This window comes from Egretta garzetta, unplaced genomic scaffold (genome assembly GCF_000687185.1).
Source record: "Egretta garzetta isolate BGI_Z169 unplaced genomic scaffold, ASM68718v1 scaffold229, whole genome shotgun sequence".
NCBI lineage: Eukaryota > Metazoa > Chordata > Aves > Pelecaniformes > Ardeidae > Egretta > Egretta garzetta.
Genome location: NW_009270000.1, coordinates 1,473,620 through 1,494,318, shown reverse-complemented (window position 1 = coordinate 1,494,318; position 20,699 = coordinate 1,473,620). Strand labels below are relative to the sequence as shown.

Here is a 20,699-nt window from a genome sequence, read left to right as displayed (position 1 = left end):
TTAAGGTGGTGAGGTACTGTACGCACCGACATTCGCCCCCCCCCTTGCCTCCCCCTCCCATGTCATGAAGAGCTGATTCAGCGAATAGAGTGAGAGAGCACTCAGGATGAGATGGCTGCTGCTGATGTGTCTCTAGGTCACTACCTCTCTTCCAACTGCAAATGCTGCATGATACTAAGCTTACAGGTAATAGAACGTCAGGAGACCTGCGTTATTCTGCACGTTTAAAGGATGCCTATGACTTTCTGCATGTGTAACTTATTTACTAGAATGTTTTTTTTTTTTTTTTATTGTTATATTAATCCCTCTACTCTGGGAACAGCTTAATTTTGAGTGCGTTAAAGTACCAAGCATTTGTAGTGTAAAGAGCAGGTTGAAAGACAACGTTAGTCCAAATTTCATAGCAAAAAACCAAAACGAACCTGACTTGCTTGGTAGGCAGAATTCTTTTTAAAGAAGATAAACTCAAAAATTGCAATGCCATTAACTGATTGTTCCTTTCAGTGAAATATATTCTTATCTTCCTATGCACAACTAAAAAAAAAAAAAATTACCAACTTTAAAAAGAAAAAAAAATCAAAGAAACGGTGTGGTAGTGCAATGCCGAGTTCTCAAGTAGGTCTAAGCAAAATTTTCAAGGTGCTTTATCTCGGAGGCACATGGAAACAACCTACTTAAAAACTAGAATGTGACTGCTGTGATTCTAATGCTGCATTGCTGTTTCTCCTTGTAGTACTGTGCTAGCTACTGCTACACTCTGATTTGCTCTCTATCAGCTGCACTAGGTTTTTGTCATGAGCTGCAGAAATCCTTACTTCCCCTGCTCTCAGTTGTCCTTACGACTATTACATTTACTAATTGTTAAGCTTATTTCAAATTTACCTCCTAATGCTGTAAAGACAAAGCTTACTCTTTACTGTAACCCCAGTCAACTCCTGAAATGCAAATTAAGCAACCATAAGCTAATCTGACAGCCCCTTAGAAGTCAAACCCGTACTGTGCATGAAATATTTAACTACCATTCCAAACTGAGGTGCACAGTCTGATGAAACAGGGTTAAACTTGGGGTTTGTTTCTTTGAGGGTTGCTTTTTTTTTTTTTTTAGTTGTCATAAATATTTCAAGTGTGGACAAGATTTTGACTGAAGCAGGTGAGTGCCAATTTTAAAAAATGAGAAAAGCTGCTTGCAGAAGTGTTGAATAGGTGTTCGCTTTCACATGTGACCTTTGGCCTAACAATCCAAATCTTGTCACAGCAGTTAGAGGTTGTTTTCTTAATTCAATGTCATCATCTTTACAATAAGCAGGATCACTGGTGGCATGGGCTTTTTTTTTTTTTTTTTTTTTTTTAAAACCACTCTGAACTCCATCGGAAATAAGTATAAACCTGCAAAGAATTTGCAGAATACCAGATGGGATGCAAAAAGCATGGAAGTGGGACTGGGGAGGGTAGGAAAATAAGTTTATAACTGCCATATTAGATGAGTGTATACTTCCCTTCAGGACACTAGATGCAAACTGTACACCAGCAGCATGGAAATCTGCTAGAAGACCTGGGAGGAAGCTGAAGTTTTTACAGTGGGATACAACAATGAAAATCCAAGAAAGGACGTTGCAAAGCTACCAGTGATTCAACTCTCCACTCAAACGTGGTCACTCAGAACGAACAGCAAGAGGCTGCAAAAATCTGGAAAAGCACTTCTAATGTCCATGCCATCCCAGAACAATGAACTATAACCGGCTTTAAGCCACTGTGCAGGTAAATTGCATTGCAAAGTTCAGTTAGAATAATCAGTTTATCTTCTACCTTCAGTTAATCATAACATTGTTCTTCCAAAGAACTGTCAGCCTGAGTTTTACCTAATGACAGCAACGGAAAGCAGCAAAATACTTTTCAGGTTCATCTGACAGGTAGTTGAGCAACTCTGTGTGTACTTGCTCAGAGTACATACTTCTTTATGTACCCATATGAACATACAATGCTATGGAATGTAAAGAAGTATGTATTTTTGGCAGGCACGGAACGACCAGTAAGAGGAAACTAAACAGCTGTTGGAAGAAACAGGTTTCCCTCTTGTTTGAATGACATTCATGTGACAAATTAACTTGCTAAGGGTCAGCTGGTATTGCCAAAATAACTCATACTTGTAACGAATCACAAAACATTAAATTAAGTGACTATAAAAGTGGGTAGGAAGAACTGTTAACAGCTGATAAGCAGAACATTAGTTGCAAACAAAGAATTCAAAACAAGGCTGGAAATGAACCCTTGAAACAAACCGATTAGGATTGCAGCATAGCTGCAAAATTTATCGTTACCAGTTCTCTTCACTTAATAGATCCTAAGCTGATCTTAAAAGCCTGATTATCAAAACATCTCTTGTTAAAAACAAGCCATTGTTCTATTAATCACAGCCAGTTCTGTGTATTTCAGATGGTAGTATTTAAATTGACATCTACCATACAATATTTAACCTACAGGTTGCAACTAAGGCACAAGTAGAAAGAGCTAAGAAATTAAGGCTGTGATTTAGAGAAAACGATAGTCAAAATAATTGGGTATAACCCCTGCGATTTAATATATGAGACTTAAGTTAGAATTTTCTCCAAATCAGCACTTATTATGCTCACTGAGCTCTTCGATACAAAGTGCAGTGTCAGGTTTATGCACAGAAAGTGACAATACAGAGATTTCTAGGCCACAGTTGCTAGTCAGCGGATTAAAGCTATTGACAGATTCCTAAATGAAAAGACAAATGACAACTACAACCTAGTAGGTAAGTTATCTCAAATACTATTTTCAAATAAGCCGAATTGATTTTGGATCCAAATTTAAGAAAACTGGCCATGAAGTAGCATCCAGAAAATTGTAAGAACTACAGAAGAAATGGTCCTGCAACAGTTTCAATTTCTAAAAGAGGTATCATTTAAAATAGATCAGTGCATACCATCCCTAAGTAAAGACACTCAACATCAAATTCAGGAACAAGGAAAAATATGAGGAAAGCCCTCCTGGCTCACCAATCCAGCCATTGCTATTCATGACAGCAGCTTTCTAAAAGCAGTAATTAAATAGGATACGTCCATGATAAGTAGGCACATTTGGCCCAGATTAAAGATTCTAACTGTACCCCTGTGCTTACTAAAATGTCTGGTAGAAAAAGAAAAAAAAAAAAAAGAAAAATAAAAAAGGCAATGCACCATTTTTAGATGGAGAATCTTATTTTTAAATACACACATAATTCTCAAATACCTAATATGATACTTAGCCTGCTATTTTTATTACCTGAAGCTACAGAATAACATATATACAAGAAGAAACATTACCTTATCAGAACCATTTTAAGTAAAATATTAATATTTGTCTTATAGCTTTTTCTCTTATGAGCAGATATTTTGGCATGAAGACTACAGTATCTTAACATCTAAATTAAAACCTGGTTTATAGTGGGAAACAAATCAAACTGTAGTAGCTTTTCTAAATGGAGCTATGCTACTGAACTTGATTGTGCTCACGGAAGCAATTTGGTATTACCAATAGCTTTACAGAGGGATTAATTGCTAAGCATTTACTTCTTTTCCTGAAAAGTTCCTGTCCCCACCACCAACTGATTTGGCTTCCACTATATAACGAGGCCAAGTTTTTAACAGCTTAAATTTATTTTGAAAGGTTTCTGGTAACAATTCAGCATGTTGTGTTCTTTCTTGTCTTCTTTGTATAACATCGCAATGCTGTTCCGAAACAAAATGACAGTTCAGAGTGATACAAAAGTTAAAATTATATGTTGACATTGCTTCCTGCTAGTTCATGTTAGCATATCTCTAAGAATACATATCCAGTCACTCTAAAATGTCACATCCATCACTTAGATCAGCTGTTCAATTTTAACCGAGCACACGCTGAACTTTGGGCATCTGCTGACACAGTTGTAACTCAAACATTTCAACTGTGTGACTGACAGGGATAACAGATGCTGACATTATCAAATGCTACACGGCTTTTTTTCCACGGCCGTTTTTTGTCCCGATATGGCCAGTACATGAAACTGTATTGCCATCCAAAAGCGCACTTGAGCAGCTGTATCTGTAAAACAGTTCCTGTATAACTGGTAAAAATAGAAACTAATTTTATAGCCATCTTTAATACTTAAGTCCAAGTGACACACCTGCTATGTTTCTATTAGAATACATGGTGTTGGGAATACATTTACATAAATCTTCTCACCAGCATCAGACTACGCCACAAACAGATGTAGACTATACTTGACATACTCATTACTAGTGAATGGCTTGAACTAAGGTTGCCCCCTACTTCCCACTGCAGTCCAAGCTCAAAAAGAATTCAGCATACACTATAAAAAAAGCTACATGAGCATGCACAAGTGTATTAAGGACCTTTAGAAGAAAGCAGATGCAACCCCCGATAATTCTTTAAAAAGCTGCATTTTTTTTGGCATTAAATGTTTTTACATATACAATCAGGGTAAAAAAAAAAAAGAGAGAAGTATCTATCCTGCTATATTATATAATCATTCCTAAAAAGTTAATACTAACCAGAGATATAGTAATGGAATTGAAAGCACTTGACATTTACACTTGTGCTAACCAACTACAGCATTAAAGCAGCTGCAAAAGGGAACATGCCAGAAAATGAAGGAGGGGGGAAGGTGGGAGGGGAAACTGAAACCTTCTTCCCCAGTAAAGTTTAACATAAAGAGGCAAGGGAGCTCTACATGAGTAGAAATTGTAAGACTACAGTTTCTGGTCACTGCTCTAGAATTTCATTATTGCAGACAGAAAAAAAACTTAGAACTGTAACTATAATTTGATTTGAGACTCATTCAAAGAGTCTCAAGGAAATACTCAAGGAAACAACGAACCTGGATACTGTACAGGCCTTTCTGGTACACAGCTTTCCATTTTGCCATCTCCAAATTAGTGAAGGAATTTAAAGTTGCAAAATGTGTTAACACAGAAGAAAGCCACATGTTCTTTGTGAACCGTTCATGTACTTAAAGTGTGACTGAATTACAACCTTCCTGCACACTCCAATGCTTTGCTAAAGCTGGTAAAATGGAACCAAATCACCTCTTCAATGGATTTGGTCCCCTTCAACCAGCTGTAGCTATGCATTGATCACTACAGGATTTCTCATCTTTTTAAAACGGGACGCTAAGTCTTCACAGAGTAATTATGCAGTCCTCTCTGCAGTTGAGTTCAAGTATTCTAGGCAGTTCAAAGATGGAAAGTAACAAGAAGTACAGTAAATTCTATATTCCAAAATTTCAATGTCGTATTTGTAACTAAACAGCTAGTGGTGTTAGAATATTCTGTCCATATTCAGTGAAAATTGATCTCATAACATTTATAAAGAAGAGAGGGAAACAGTGAAATAAACACATTTTCCAATTATTTATTGTCTCTTGCATTTTTCCTCAAGTCTGGTGCCCTTTGTAACAGAACTGACTAAAAAAAAAAAAAAAAAAAAAAAAGTGGATCAAAGGAAGGAATCATGAACAGTACTGGCAATGGAAGGAAAGTCTGCTTTCTGGGCACCTCTCTTCCCACTCTCCCCCCACCCCGTTTTTTTTTTAATGGCACAAGGGAGGAAACTCCACAGGGTAGGAACTGTATTTGCCATCTTGCACATGCTGGGCATATTATTTACTATTTAAAGATAATAAATTTGTCACTGACCTCAACAGCTACAGGCTAATCTGCCATCTAATTATAGGTCTGCTCATAGAGATTATATTCTTTCTCCAAATCAACTTGAACAAAAGTCTTCTTTCAAAGCATTTTCTGACATAAATACTTTAATAAGAGGTTTTAGGAGCATGATTTTTTTGCACTCAGCTTCAACCTACACTTACTGTCAGAACTGCAAATATGAAAGCAAAAAAAGAAAAAACCATCTCTTTTACTAGTTTAGAAAATAATTGCACAACTCTTCAATTACCTCACAACTTGGCTCTGTGAGGACCTCCACAGCAATACAGCACAAAAGTCCCGGAGACACTCATTAACACTAAGTACAGGTGAGAAACCCCACCTCTCAAAAACATCACTAAAGACAGTTAAAAATTCCACCGGCAACCAGTTCAAACCATCTGCAGATCTAAAACCAAGGAAAAATCTACTAAATAAGACAACTGTGGGGAAATAGTGTAATTCCATTTTAAATCACAATCTCCTACTTGCTAGTTTAGGAATGTAAAGATGACATACTCCTTGCTATTGGACAGCAATACGAAATCTTCACCTTACCCCAGTATTTTAAGTTTTTTAAAGTCCAGCAGAATTTATTGTGCTGAAGAACTAGCCGTACACATGTGCAAAGTCAGGTCAACTCTAAAAGCAGCCTTTATTTAAGACGCTAGCTGCAGCGTGAATAAAGCTCTCTTCACAAGATACAATGCACATCTAAAACTAACTGGGGCAACGGATATAAAATACGCCTACACTTCACAGTCACGTCTTCAGCTCAAAAATCTGAAGTCACAGGTATGCGAATAGATCAAACACAACCAAGAGTTGATAACATGGTAAAAATAACCAATCTGTAAAGTATTTTCAAATTTTACTCTCCTTTTTTCTGTCTGAAGTCTCATTAACACTGAAGAGGCAAAGTTTGCCAAGCTTTGAGGTTCACAGTACTTTGAAAAAAGTCCAAAATAAATGCACTTTTAATATTACCGACTCAGTTAATCATGAACAAGAAACCACGTATTAAATAAAATCTTAACTTCCCCCCCACTTCATTTAGAATTTCTTTAGCTCTATCTCCCATGCACAAATTTAAAGCTACTTACAGCATAAATTGAATAATGTCCATTCTACATTTCAACATTATACATTAGCACAAAACCCCAAAGTTCTGTTTCTGTACCAATTCACAAGGCCTGAAGAGAAGCATTTTATTGAAAGGAGAAATATTCCACTAGCAATAGGATGCTCTCCAAAACACACTATACCTTGACTTCTGGTAAACACTGCCAAACTGTCATGGAAGATTAAGTGCTGAGAAAAATCTAAGCTACTTGACATAAATCACTGTCTTTCTTATAATATTTATCTAATCTTCAAATGTTTAAAATAGAATGTACTTCTTTTCCTATTAAAAAGGAAAAACTTTCAAACGTTCTTCTCAGCACAGTTTGTATGGGTTTTTTTCTTGGAGATTTATCTCCCTACTGTTAGTAAAGGTCAGAACTTGAGCAAGAAGCAGAATAGGTTTTGCACTGAAAGTGAAATTGGTTCCAAATACTTATTTGATACCTACTGTAAAAAATTCTATAGAAATCTACTTCACTTTATGGTGGTATCCATGCTCTTAACACAGCATTTATTTTATTATCATTAACAAAATGGATTTGGACTTTATCAATACTTACATACCTAGCAAGTATTTTATTTTTGTAAGTATAAATATACACATATATGAATATATGTTTAACTGTTATAAAATAACATTTATAAAATCGCATATATATTTATATATTTGACTTTAAGGGGAATTTAGTGCACTGTATTCCATTTAAGGCACCACAGCCTAAAGCCACAAAAACTCCAGTTTAGGTGAAACAGGAAAGCTGAAAGAAAAGGAAATTAGGAAAGGTAGGTCCTTAAGTAAGGTTTCAAGCAGAATATATTACGTACTGGTTGTGACCCATACCAGCTACCAACTAAAGTTCAGGGGGTTGTTTTTAACAGTGTTTTAAATATCTTGTGCTTAGTGCATTTAACAGATCAGTAATATCCATTGTTCTATATCAGATTAGAAAAACAAAGTGGCAAGTATAGAACTTTTGGTTTCATTCAGAAACAAGCCAGTGGTAGAACTACAGAATCAACAATGAAATAAACAACTATCACTAGAGCCTTAAAGAAAATAAAACTTAACTCCTAAATGAATCAAACTATTATAATGATGTTTTGGCGGGGGGAATTATTCAAAACAGATTTCTTTTGGTTTCTTTTCATTAATTTCTTCCCAGGCTGACATATAAAATACCTAATGCTGTGAACAGATGAAACTACTACTTCTGTGATGGAGACAACATTCTCTCTTCTTACATGTTTCAGAAGTGCTCAGATATAACTGCAACCAAAGAACTAGATATCTAACAGCTCTAGATATCTATTTTAAATGCAAGTGAAATCGATGTATGGGGGGGAACCTACACAGGGTTCAAATCACTAATACTGGAAATATTTTCCTATTCTTCTAATAAAAACTTCTGTAAAGGAGACAGGACTCTTGGAAAAATTGCACTATGCCTCACATTCTACCAACCATCAAACTGACATAATCTGAACTACGATTTGGATCCCTCCATCAAAGAAAAAGCCTGCTGCTCCTAAAGCATTCACCCACAGAAAATTCTTCAGCATCCCTATGAAGAGCTTTTTCTCCCCTGTACCTCATATTGAGATCAGGATCATGCAAACTAACTACCACAAGAGCCTAAAGAAAGCATCGCAGGACAAAACTAATAAAAAGTACCCCACCGCAGCAACTGGAGACAGGAGATGGTACTCCTGGCTAATGCTGTTAGGTAAACACGGAAAATTCACATTAAGTGAAGAAGTTACCAAGTAAGACTTGGAAGAATTGTATTCTGAATGCCAAAAAATAAGCTCCCTTCACTAGGTCCTTGACATGTCTTCTTACAGACCTTTTATGAGCACTGTAGAAAACTAGAACACATCTATTGTTCCTATCAACACTTCTAACCACTACTTTTATTTTGTGAAGTATGATTCCATTTCATATAGGTATATAAATACTTAACTTTACTTTTCAGCTATCAGTCTTGATAGCTATGAGCCAAGAGACTAACCCAGATTTTATTCCTATATATTAACATACAGTCTTATTTGTCCAACTTTACTACCAAATTCTGCTTTTCAGTTGAGTGAAGATCTACAAGTAAACCACACATTTCTTATTTTATGTAAACTATACTGAATTCTCTACCATACGATAAAATATTATTTAAGTCTTGCTAGAATGACAGCTCTGAAAAATACCATTTATCCACAACTCAATAAGCAACCAGCAATGCAGCAAGCTTCTTGAAAGCTATCTTAACTGAAGATTGAATGTAGACGTATAGTATGCATAAAATAAACTATGCCTTAAAACTAACCTTTTGAGATGAGATGCTATATAAAAGCTAAAAAACAAATTCCTTCTATACCTACTTCTAAGAAAACAAAATGAAATGTTTCTTATACCACCAAATACCTTTCTTATACCACCAAATACCTTATACCAACAAATCCCTTTCCCAAGTCCAATATTCGAGAAGGGAAACATTTTTACAGGTTCCATCTTAAGATCTTACTTAATAACTTACCAAAATATTTATTGGCAAACTTTTACAGCTACCACAGGAAATTTCCCATGGATTTGGAGTTACCCAAATACAGCATTAAACTGAGCAGACTAATAGCTTCATTCTAATAATGGCTTCCCAAGTTCTAGTAAGACACACTAGGCAACATCAAAATTTAAGAAATATAGTTACACGGAGGTTTAAGGATCTTTTGAAAGAATACCATAATTCTACCCTCCCATGCACTTGTTTTCCTTTTACAAATGATAAGATAAAATAACCCTTAAAAACAAATCTTTACCTAGGGTTTCCTCTTAGTGCAGCGTGGTGAAGAGCATTAAACCCATTGTTGTTGGTGATAGTAACATCTGCTCCAGCTTCTAACAATACAGCAAGGATGTCATCACGCTTTTTACTTATTGCATCATGAAGTGGAGTGTCACCTTCAGAATCCTAAAACGAGAAACAGCTTACATCAATTTTTGCATGCATCCACATTAAAGAAAAAACAATGCTTAAATATCACTAGGAAAACTGACTACACAAACACAAAGCAGCTCTTCAGACCTTAAAGCGTTGCTATACCGCAGAGTTCAGAGCAAATGAAACTTCTTTTTCAAGCTTTTCTTTTTCAAAGCTTCTGTTCTTGCTCTGGTTTTGCAAATGCTTCAGTGCATAATCCTACTCTGGGCTCCACTATTCCACAATTACACTACTACCAGAGCTCAAGTACACCTTGCATCTGATAGTACTTGGTGTAGATGTCAACTTCCCTATGCCTCATATCCAGATGGAGTTGATGCCAAAGTTACAATTTATGAGTAACAGAAGACAGCAACAAAAACTAACACAAAAACTAACACAATAGAGAGGAGACTAGTCAGGCAGAAGGAGGTAGGGAATTCTGAGTAGCGAACGCTACGATTGAGCCAGCAATTAACCATGTAAAAAACAACAGCAAAACCAGTGTGAAATAAAAGCATAAGCAAAGCAAAATAAAAAGCAGTTGAAGTAATAAACTTAGGCACATCTGCTATTTTAACTGAAGCAGATCGTTTTCCATGAAGCAAAGGCCAGTGTCATAAGCAATATTAAGCTTTTAAACTTGTTATGGCTAATACCAGATTACATTACACAAGATACATGAAAATATTTCAGTGCATAATTGAACAGGCAAAGAATTTATATTTTTAGCTTGACATTTTAGTTTTCAAATATGCCAAATAAGGAAAAAATACTTTTTATTCCTAGAAGTATTTTGTAGCATTTGTATTCCTAGAAGCATTCGTATTCCTAGAAGCATTCAAGGACCAATGGTTGGATTGAAGAGGAATGCCCTAGCCTAACAGTGAGAAAACACATCCACTTCAGCTTATTTACTGCTACATAGGGAAACTCTTTGGATTTATGCTTCCAGTAAAATTCTAACACCATCTAAGTCAGGAAGTCTTTTGTCACTGACACTGACTCAACTGCAAACTGACTAACATAGGAACTGAACACTAATATGAAATCAAACCTTTACAGTGAGTATCAAAAACTGCCAAATAAAAAAGTGCCAGAAAACTGAAATACTTGAACTTTTATTTGGTTTAATTGATCATATTTCCTGAATTTACTGTTTACAGACTACATATGTTTCTGTCTACACAGTGAATTGGCTTGAGTAGCAGAGTGCTGGCCAGTTAAATTCCAGTCATGCTTCAGTCTGACTCCCCTGTGCTCTCATCCACCAAATCAATCGCCTACTCACATTTGCACATCAGAGTTGCTTAGCGCACACACACATGATCTGAAAGTTCATTATTTTTAATGACAATTAGATTTTCCAGATGGAGTTTCATAGCACCATTCTACTGAATTTTTCAATCCAGACAGAATTCTATAAAGTCAGACACGTCCACTTTGGCTACCCATCTATCACACATCATTACATTACAGTCACCCTTCATTGTGCTCAACACCTCAGACACGTTATATCTACTGTTCAACAAATACTAAACAGGATCTGCTAACAGCTCAACCTCAGCAAGAGCAAGGCAGTACCTATAGAGCCACATGGAAACAGATAAATAAACAATCACTGTATTCACTGATTTCAAAAAAAGTTTGCTCATTGTTTTGTTATCTGGATACACAGCTTCAAAAAGAAAAAAAAGAATCATTGATTATTGACATGGCAAAACAGAAGTAAATGTGTTATTACTGCATATCATGATTTGCCCAGGATGTTAAGATTTTTCTTACTGTTACAAACCTCTTCAAACTTACACATTCTGATTTGTTTTACTAATGCACTGCATGCTGCATTCAGCTCACGCGGAACGTGAATGCCTGCTTATTTGACAGCAGGTTTCTACTCTACCTTCTCAACAGGAGGTTTCACTCATATGTCACAGCTTCTACTGCATTCATTACAGATAAAATTCCCTGTGAAATTATGGCACTTGAGGCCCTATGCATGAGGGCTTTTTAGATAAAATACTGAATATTTAAAAAAGGATCTGGCTAAATAGTTCTATCAATGATAGGTCAATTATGAGAAAAAGGTTTCTTTTAAGAAAACATTCGACAGTATCATCAGCCAAAAAAATGCAAAGCTGTAGCTTGCAAAAGGAGCAAACAGCTGTGGATTCGATAGAGGAGGAATTAATCTGAAGAGAAAGTTAACAATTACAGATAACTACAGTGTATGAAAATACCAATTAGCATCAACTGGCTAGAATAAATCAGGTGCCTGTTCTAGCTGTCAAGAAAACAAACTGATTTAATAGCATTTTTATTACAGCTGATCACATGTTGGGGTAGAGGCTGGGACAGAAATTCACAAGGTCTGTTCCTTTCAATCCCATTTTCCATAATTTTTCATCACCCCCACACAGCAAACCATGAAATTCAGTAGCTAAAAAATGAATCTATATCAATATTTACTTTACCTGAAGACTAGGATGGCAGCCAAAGTCCAGTAAAGTCTTCACAACTTGCAGATGACCTTTGTTGACAGCAATATGAAGTGGAGTCTGCCTGCGTTTGTTGCGAGCATTCAAATCTGCACTGCCTCGGTGCAAAACCTCTATCACAGCACCCTCATCACCGAAAGCTGCATGATGGACGGCCCTATCTCCATCTTTGTCCTAAAGTAGAAACATTAATTTGACCCAGTATATTCCACATTTCCTTTACCTTTAAACAAGATGAATTTAAACTGAACCATTGTGCATATTTGCTTTCTTTAAAGAGAAAGAAAAACTAGACAACTATGATACTGTTCAAATACCCAATTAAAACAATTGCTCAAACCACAGCAATAGAAGATGTAGAGTCTCTTCATAAATAAACACATAAATTCTATGACATATTATATTCTGTGCCACATACAACTATTACCCTGAATCTGTGTGACGTGTTCATCAGAAACTCAAGCAGATTCATTTAGGCTTCTGCTACAAAACAACCATGGGAGAAAAAAAACCAAACCAAAACAAACACAACAAAACAAGAAAGCCCCCCACAAACCAACCCCAAACCCCCAGAAATGTTACACCCAGTAATCCAGGGTAACCCTTCCTGCAAACCAGGAAGCGTTACAGATTCCAAATCACGGTATAAGACAAGAGAATTGCCTTGTTCATACAATTAAGCCAATACTTAGTGTTTATTATGTCTTAATTTTCAGTTAATAAACCTTTTCCAAAAGAAATTTGGGATTGATGGTGAAATTAATTAGAGCTTCTGATTCTATGACGATGATTCACAGCATTAAAGCTCCGATTAAATTCTGTTTGTTTCATCCAAACTGAGAATTAAGGTATGAAAGCCATAAATTTATCAGTTGGGGTTATTTTAACATCCATAAGAGTGGAAACATGAAACATTTTTAAATATTAATCAAGTAATTTCAATATTAATGGCAGTATATAAAAGCGAAAAGTAAAATGGAGGGTACGTAAGAGGTTTCAATGAAATAACAACTTTCCATAAGCTAGTTTCTAACTAAATTTTTGTGCACAGTGGGATATTACTATGTATTTGTAGGATTTAATTTTGACAGTAGAGGAATACTGAAAACTGTGAGGAGGAGATAAAATCATGACTGATCAAGGGTGCACTGATGTCTTGCTTGGGTAAGCTTAGTTTCTCTTATCAATTTGCTTCCCCTTCAGCAATGTTTTCCAAAAGTTATTTTTATTAGGTGTAACACATTTCTAATATTTCTAATAAATTTTACATCAATGCAAAAATTAATAGTTCTTAGAATAAATTGTATTTGCACAATTACAAGATAAGAATGAGACTATTTACAGCATTTAAAAAATGATGGAAGGAGACATCTAATTATCAAAGATATTTTTTTGGAAATAGGAACATGATTGTCAAGACAGTCAGGGCACTAACAGCAGCTTCAATAGCTTTTGAAAACAAGATTATATTATGCCTTCCAAATCAACTCACGCCACAAAATTGTCTTCTAAGAGAGCAGGATTCCTTCTTGGGCTCATCTAACACAAACAATCAAAAGAAGCCAAAGCTTGCCCAGTTGGAAGGGGAAAGGGTCAGAAAGGGGAACTTCTCTGTATTTCTCATCTGGTTATAAAGATCATTATGAGGGGAAACTTGTCAAGAGCACAATAAATAGTGTTAAACTGCTACAATGCTTATATTTACAGTGCACTTCGTTTCACAGGTGTGTAGTAATTTGTCTTTTCCTATCTGCAGCCTGCAAAGTACACTGAGATACTTACTGAAGAAACCCCATATAATTTATTAAATACGTTACAGTTTTAACTTATTCCAACCCCTGATTTTATAAAATCTCAATGTATAGAATTCCTACTTTAATGTGTAGAGGTCCAAGAAAGTACATGCCTTTTTCTTTAGCTCAGCATCAAAACAGATCATCTCAGGAGCTAAATCCAACTGTGTTGTTTCTAGACAATAGTATATTAATATACCTAGAAAAAACTAGCAACTAATTAAGCATCTGACCTAAGACTTATATTTAGCTATAAATCTAAATATTAAAAGCACTATATTTGTATACATGCCAACAGTATAATATTGTCAGTATTGACAATATAATAACTGATACCCATTAATTCCTGCAGACTAGAAGGCTACATATTTTTACCATATTAACATCTACATCAGGCTTTTTGAGCTCTGTCAGTGACAAATTGTTTTCTGACTAAATAGAGGCCACTTGTACTCTACATCAAGCTGTCAGACATAAGCATAGAGGAAACAACAGTACAAGGGCATCCCCAGAAAATGTCATTGTGAATGTTTATACTCCACAGCAGTGACTGTAAGTGTAAATATATCCAATTTAGCTATAAAGCAGGCAAAGTAAGGATTTTTATCCATTGCTTCCATGCCACAGACCACAACAGTGAAGTAAACGGACTATGTTTTTGCTCTCTGCATAATGGGATGACTCTGCTGCATCTTCACATCACTAATTTATAGACAGATGACATTTTTAAAGCCCGAAACACACAATCTCCAATCTAATCATACTATATATGATTAATATTATAATAATTACCAAAATTATATTAACTAGGAATTTAATCTTCACTCAAACAACTTAAAGTTACATGAAAAGTCTTGAAAATTCAAATAAACATTCCTGAAAATATTTTTTTTTTAATGCTAGTGTTACAATATGTCTGAAGCCTGAGCAATCTCCTAACAATTCTACTGCCAGCTGATTACAGGGTGTATTAGCTTGAAACTGTTCTACTTCCCTCTCTAATGCTTCTAACCCTTCCTTATACCAGAGAAGAAATTATCAGTCCACCACTTAACATGGCAGCTTTGATCCCATAGTACAGATGAAAAGCAGCTTGGTCTAGTTTGTAACAGTAATTGCTATGTACTGCAGTGAAAGCGCTACTTCTAAAATGAAGCTACTTCACAGAAATCAAGACCACAGCAAGTGTGTACTGCATCAAAGTTAAGCCATCTTTACCATTTAGCAGAAAACCTTTATAAAGTAATGGTGTATCTGTGAATATAAAAATAATTTTAGTCCCAAGATTACATCACAGCTTCATTAATGTATTAACATATTATAACTTCTGTATATCAAACACAATATAAAGCTAAATGCCCAAGCATATAAAGTTATTTTTCTGTTATGCCAACAATGACTGGGCATACACTATTGACTTCTAAGCATTCTATTAGGCTTTAATTTATATTCTTAGTAAGAAAGTTTGACAGGTCCTTCTTGTGCTTCACAAAATGAGCAAGGGCTGCAATATCAGCGCATTCTGTGTAAGTAAATAACACAAAAATCAATTCAAAATGCAAATACACAGTATGCTGACAGGTAATTTCTCACAAACAAAAAGTTCAAAAAAAATATCAAACCCTGAAAAACTGGAAACAGAGTTGGCAGTTCCTACTCAAAGATACTGGTACTACTTTCTGCTCAAATGTGCTTTAGTTAAGAATGGAAAACTTTCTCCTAACTGAACACTGTAGATAAGAAGCATGATAAGTATCTGAAGCTGGAAATGCAGCATCCAACATCTTTTTCTGTGAATGCCTGCACAAGCAGTGTGCTAGCTATTGCATTCCAGTTCTGAAATTAAATAAAGGAAATAAAGAAGGGGCTTCATCCACTACAATCACATACTAGCTTACATACCTCTATTACATCAGCATTATATTTCACTTAATTAGAGGTGCTAAAGAACTGGATGTTTACCTTTTGCAAAGTTGTTTGTAGGAGGCTAATTTGGGAAGATAATCACAGTAAGAAAAGTTTTTTCACTCACACTGACATTTAAAAAGAAGGCATCTTCAACAGAATTGCTATTTCTGTATGTAGCAAAGTTTAAAACTTAAGGAGACGCAAAGTGTGTTTTGAAATATTTAGGTTACCTCTGCTTCTACATCCACATTCTGTTTCAGAAGCAACTTCAAAATGTCGACATGACCATTCTGACTAGCAGCTTGCATAGCTGTGTGTCCAGCACATTGTCCATTCACCTGGAAGTATACCAACACTTTAAGATAAGTTGCAAGATGTACGCACATACTTAACAAGCCACTCTAGTACTACACATGCAAGTTTATTAAAAAAATTAAAGCAAGAGCACACATATGAAAGTATCAAATGAACAATTTTTTAGACAGCTGCCTTTCTGGCACATATAGATAGTCTCCTAGGTCTTCCCTATTTCATTTCAATAGCATTAGCTAAAGCAAAGAGGCAAGAAATGGATTTATTTCAAACACTAAGACCTTAATGACAGCTGTATTAAAAGCTTTTATCTTTGGGCTACTGTAAAGGCAAGATTTTGAGAACAGGTCTCAATGATACCAGTCCTTTGCTCTACAGTATATTTAACTTCATTTTCTAATTTATGGCAACAACAGGAGTCAGTCTGAACAAAATACCATGTTTTGTATAATCTTGAGCTACAATTCAGTCCTCAGAACTGATGGAATTTAGCCTCTTATCTGCAGGAATCACTATTGCTGTAGCAAGAAAAACATCTGATTATGATTTTAAAACATACTCCCTGAACCAAGTCCGGTAATCCCTAAGCATTTTCTTTCAGACTTTTCACTACTAGGTGATTAGACAAGCTGGTAAAAGGAATCCTTCAGAGAGCAGATTAGATGATCTACCTCGTCAGTTAACAGAAAAAAAACAAAACAAAACAAAAAAACCCCACCACAACAGCAGCAAAAAAATCCCCCATATCTACCCTCCTTCCTTCTATCCCCTAGAAACAAAAGAAGTTGAAGACCTTTCGCTAATTGTGTTTGGTTCTCTGCCCCAACTCTGGCTGACAGAGGCTGGAGCATCTAGGACAACTTCACTTCCTTTAGTACTATGAATACCCAGAACAGGTGCTCCCAAACCAGAACACTCACATCTACATCTGGCCTCTTTAGCAGGTCTTCCACTTTAGCAACATCTCCATTGGCAGCAGCTTTAACCAATTCTTCATTGAGATCTCCAGATTCTTGGGTTTCAAATAATTTCTTCAATAGCTGGGACAATCTCTCTATAGTTATTAAACAAAGGACAATGAAGATTACAATTCTAATCATACAAGAACAAAATAATCACAGCTAAGTTTGTCATGTTTCCAAAGGCATGTACACAGCAGTACACAAACCACTGTAAAATGGCAGCTGTAAGTTATTACTCAGTTCTGAGTAAGTGCCACACCCCAGTACTCTTTAGATAGTCTCAACTATCACATCAGACACTTCAAAATGAAGTTGACTGAACCACAAATAGCTTGTCTGCTACAAAGCACAGAAGGGTGGGGAGGAGGTAAAAACATGAATTTACATATTGGTATAACAGGCTGCTTAGTCTTCTGGCTTAATTTAGGGCATATCCTGCCCTCCGTGATTTGAAACACTAAATCATATTACTCTTCTAGCTAGTTTTATGGCTGCTGTGACCTTATTGCAGAAAAGTCACTGTATCTATGCTTCCCTAGGAAAAAGTCTAGAAAACTATGTAGAAAGACTTCTTGGCCTTAAAGCAAATATGTGAAAAGGAAAAAACAGCTAGCTATGACCAAAAAGAGGAAAAACATTCTAGTTTAATTGACCTGCGAAATAGCCAACATAACATAAAACACATTGGATAGTCTTTCTGCCTCATTATTAGATGAATGAGGCTCAAATGCAATTACACAGACACCAAAAAAAAAAATCCCACTGTAGTTAGTCAAAGGATGTCTGACTAAGTTTTAAGTTAGAAATTTTAAGGAAAGAATTTTATCCTGAGTAACTCCTTGCAACAGATCCCTTGCTTATTCTTGCTATGCCACATCACCTATTAAACAAGGAGTATGCTGCTTCCTACAGCCAGTGACACTCTCTTCATGCCTTAGTCCCTATTCCAATCTAATGTCCTTTCCAATCATTCAAAATTTGAAGTCCTTAGAGCAGACCTCCACAGACATACCTGCATTGTGGCCAAACAGAAACCCAAATTCGATTTTGAGTTTTTGCACCTTATCAAGACAACAACAACAAACATCTCCATACAAACTGCAGGCTTTTTCCTGTATCTTTCTCTAAGGTGTAAGATCAATTAGCCAAACCCAAACCTGAGCATTATTAACCTTGCATACAAACTATGTAGTAGTACTTGTTAACAATTTTTTAATACAAATACTTGCCGTACATACATTATTGGTTATTCTTCAAACTTACCACCAGATGCATTACTTATAGCAGATCCTGCTGATGCCACCTTCGAGACAGCTGCTGGATTATATGTCCAAGATGTCCCACAAACCTCTACCTTTAAGTCGCTGTCTGAATAGATCTGCTGGACCCGACCAACTTTACCTAAAGTCTGCATTAAAGAAAATGTCAAATGCAAATAATACTAAAAATAAAATATTTAGGAATCCGAGTGTTATAACAAGTCACAAGTTTTATGAAGTCAGTTGTTCAATAGTACAGACACTAATATCTTTAGCTAAGCTTCATCAGGCCAAGCAGATTACTACACCTGAGCAAGTATCACACCAAGTTTGATGAAATACACTTTCTCTAGTTTAGAAGAAAATCACTTTGACTCCCACAACCTCCAGGTATTACTACCAACCATAACTAGAAATATAAAAGTTTTACAGTTCTATGAATCCAAACATACAACTACTTACTGGAAGCATTGCTTCAGCCCACTCTCCGTGACCTCTCTGAAGAAGCTTGATTCGCTCTAAGTCATAACATACTTGAACAAGGTCACCCACTTGAAATTGAGAGGTACCTCCTTCTGCACCCTGAGCAGCATCTCCGCTTCGAACAACATTGGCTTTGGTGAGAACAGCTGGATTAAACGTCCACCTAGACAATGAATCATTTAAAGTAGATTTTAAACATGCAAAGTGAAATATATGTTTAAAAATTATCTGTTGGACAAGATTCTGCCTGTATGCCTACAAACTTCCTGCAATTGGATACTATGGCATATTTGTTGTTAACCATTTTTTGCCCATAAATTTGTCTGTGGCTCATTAGTTGAATATTTCCAGGGTAACCTTCAGAGACGTACATTTGCAAAGCAATAAAGAAATATCCTGCCTAAGGGGAAGCAAGCCAACAACAATATAGTAGTCCTGAAAGTAGCTATACAGTTTATTTTTCCAGGGAGAGAAGGAGATGACTCTGGTTGAAAAGGGGAATATCCAAGGATTGGACTATCAGGACACAGCATGGAAGAACACAGGATTTTGCCTCCTCTGTCCCCACTCACAAGCTGAAACACTCAGTTATAAAAATACTCTTCAAGCAAATGGATGTCCTAGATACATGTCAATTTTAACCAAACTATCCTAATTGGTACTATAAATTTTACTGGTTTAGAGACATTTAGCTGTTTCTATGCCGAGTAATATTCTAATATATAATATGGTAATTTCTCCTTTACATGCCATTTGGTCTTGGGTTGACTTTCATTCAGCTATATGATCTAGTTGAGAAGCATCAGATAGTCTCTACAAAGGGTAAAGTCAGGGAGGAAACCACAAGATAAAGCAGCTCTTCTCATTGGCTCTGCAGCCATGACTTTCAGAAGAAACACCACTTCAGCTTGCGTTAGCTCAGAAAACAGCTTTGTTTTGCATTACTTTGCAATATTAACAAACAATACCTTGAGGGAAAGACCGAATGAATAATGCACTGTTAATCTTTTCTGGACAGACTGAGCAGGTCAGTCTCCAGATACAACTGAAATTATATTCCGTTCATCAGCTGCTTTTTAAAGATAAACCCAATACTTGAGAGCAAGACAACATAAAACCACGTGGACATGTCAGCTCAGATCCAGCTGTAGAGCTGGGTTTGAAGCCTGTTAGCATGGATGCAGCTCATAAAACTTCAGACCTAAACTGCTTGCAGAGAGCAGTTTTGGCAACAGCTGCCCCAACACTTCCTATTCTCAGCCATATTTACATGAACTAACATCCCTTTGAGTAAGAAAACACTAGATACGGATCATGCCAAGGTTACTCTGTATTAGACAAGATCCCCCACATAAAAAGTGTCACCTGTCCTCTTAACCCATTTTCCTGAAAACCCGCAATGCATTGCTATTACCACTCCCCTTGAAACCAAGGGATACTTTGTAATTAAAAAAGAAATCATGCTTAAAACACTACATTTTGGAAATAAGATAGTGTAGAGGGTCATTCCTTATTTTGGACTCAAATTTTCGCCAAGTGAGAGAGGCAACAAACTTCCTTTCCCCACTAAAGCATCTTTAAAGTTAAGTCTTCATTACATATTGTAGAAGGAATACAAAAATTCTCAATAAAATCTTAATAGACACAAAGGGAGAACAGAAAGTTACTGGCATCAAGCGATC

At 36.1% G+C, this 20,699-nt stretch overlaps 1 protein-coding gene across 1 annotated transcript in view; it reads right to left on the bottom strand.

The window, feature by feature from the left end:
• The window catches only part of MIB1 (mindbomb E3 ubiquitin protein ligase 1), an 82,076-nt gene that overhangs the window by 34,704 nt on the left and 26,673 nt on the right, over nucleotides 1-20,699 (bottom strand). The window contains exons 7-12 of the mRNA XM_035903003.1: nucleotides 18,997-19,180; nucleotides 18,539-18,683; nucleotides 17,234-17,367; nucleotides 16,232-16,339; nucleotides 12,277-12,474; nucleotides 9,642-9,793 (exon numbers count right to left, since the gene is read on the bottom strand). Coding sequence (XP_035758896.1) covers nucleotides 9,642-9,793; nucleotides 12,277-12,474; nucleotides 16,232-16,339; nucleotides 17,234-17,367; nucleotides 18,539-18,683; nucleotides 18,997-19,180 — 921 coding nt within the window. The remainder of the gene's footprint in view (nucleotides 1-9,641; nucleotides 9,794-12,276; nucleotides 12,475-16,231; nucleotides 16,340-17,233; nucleotides 17,368-18,538; nucleotides 18,684-18,996; nucleotides 19,181-20,699) is intronic.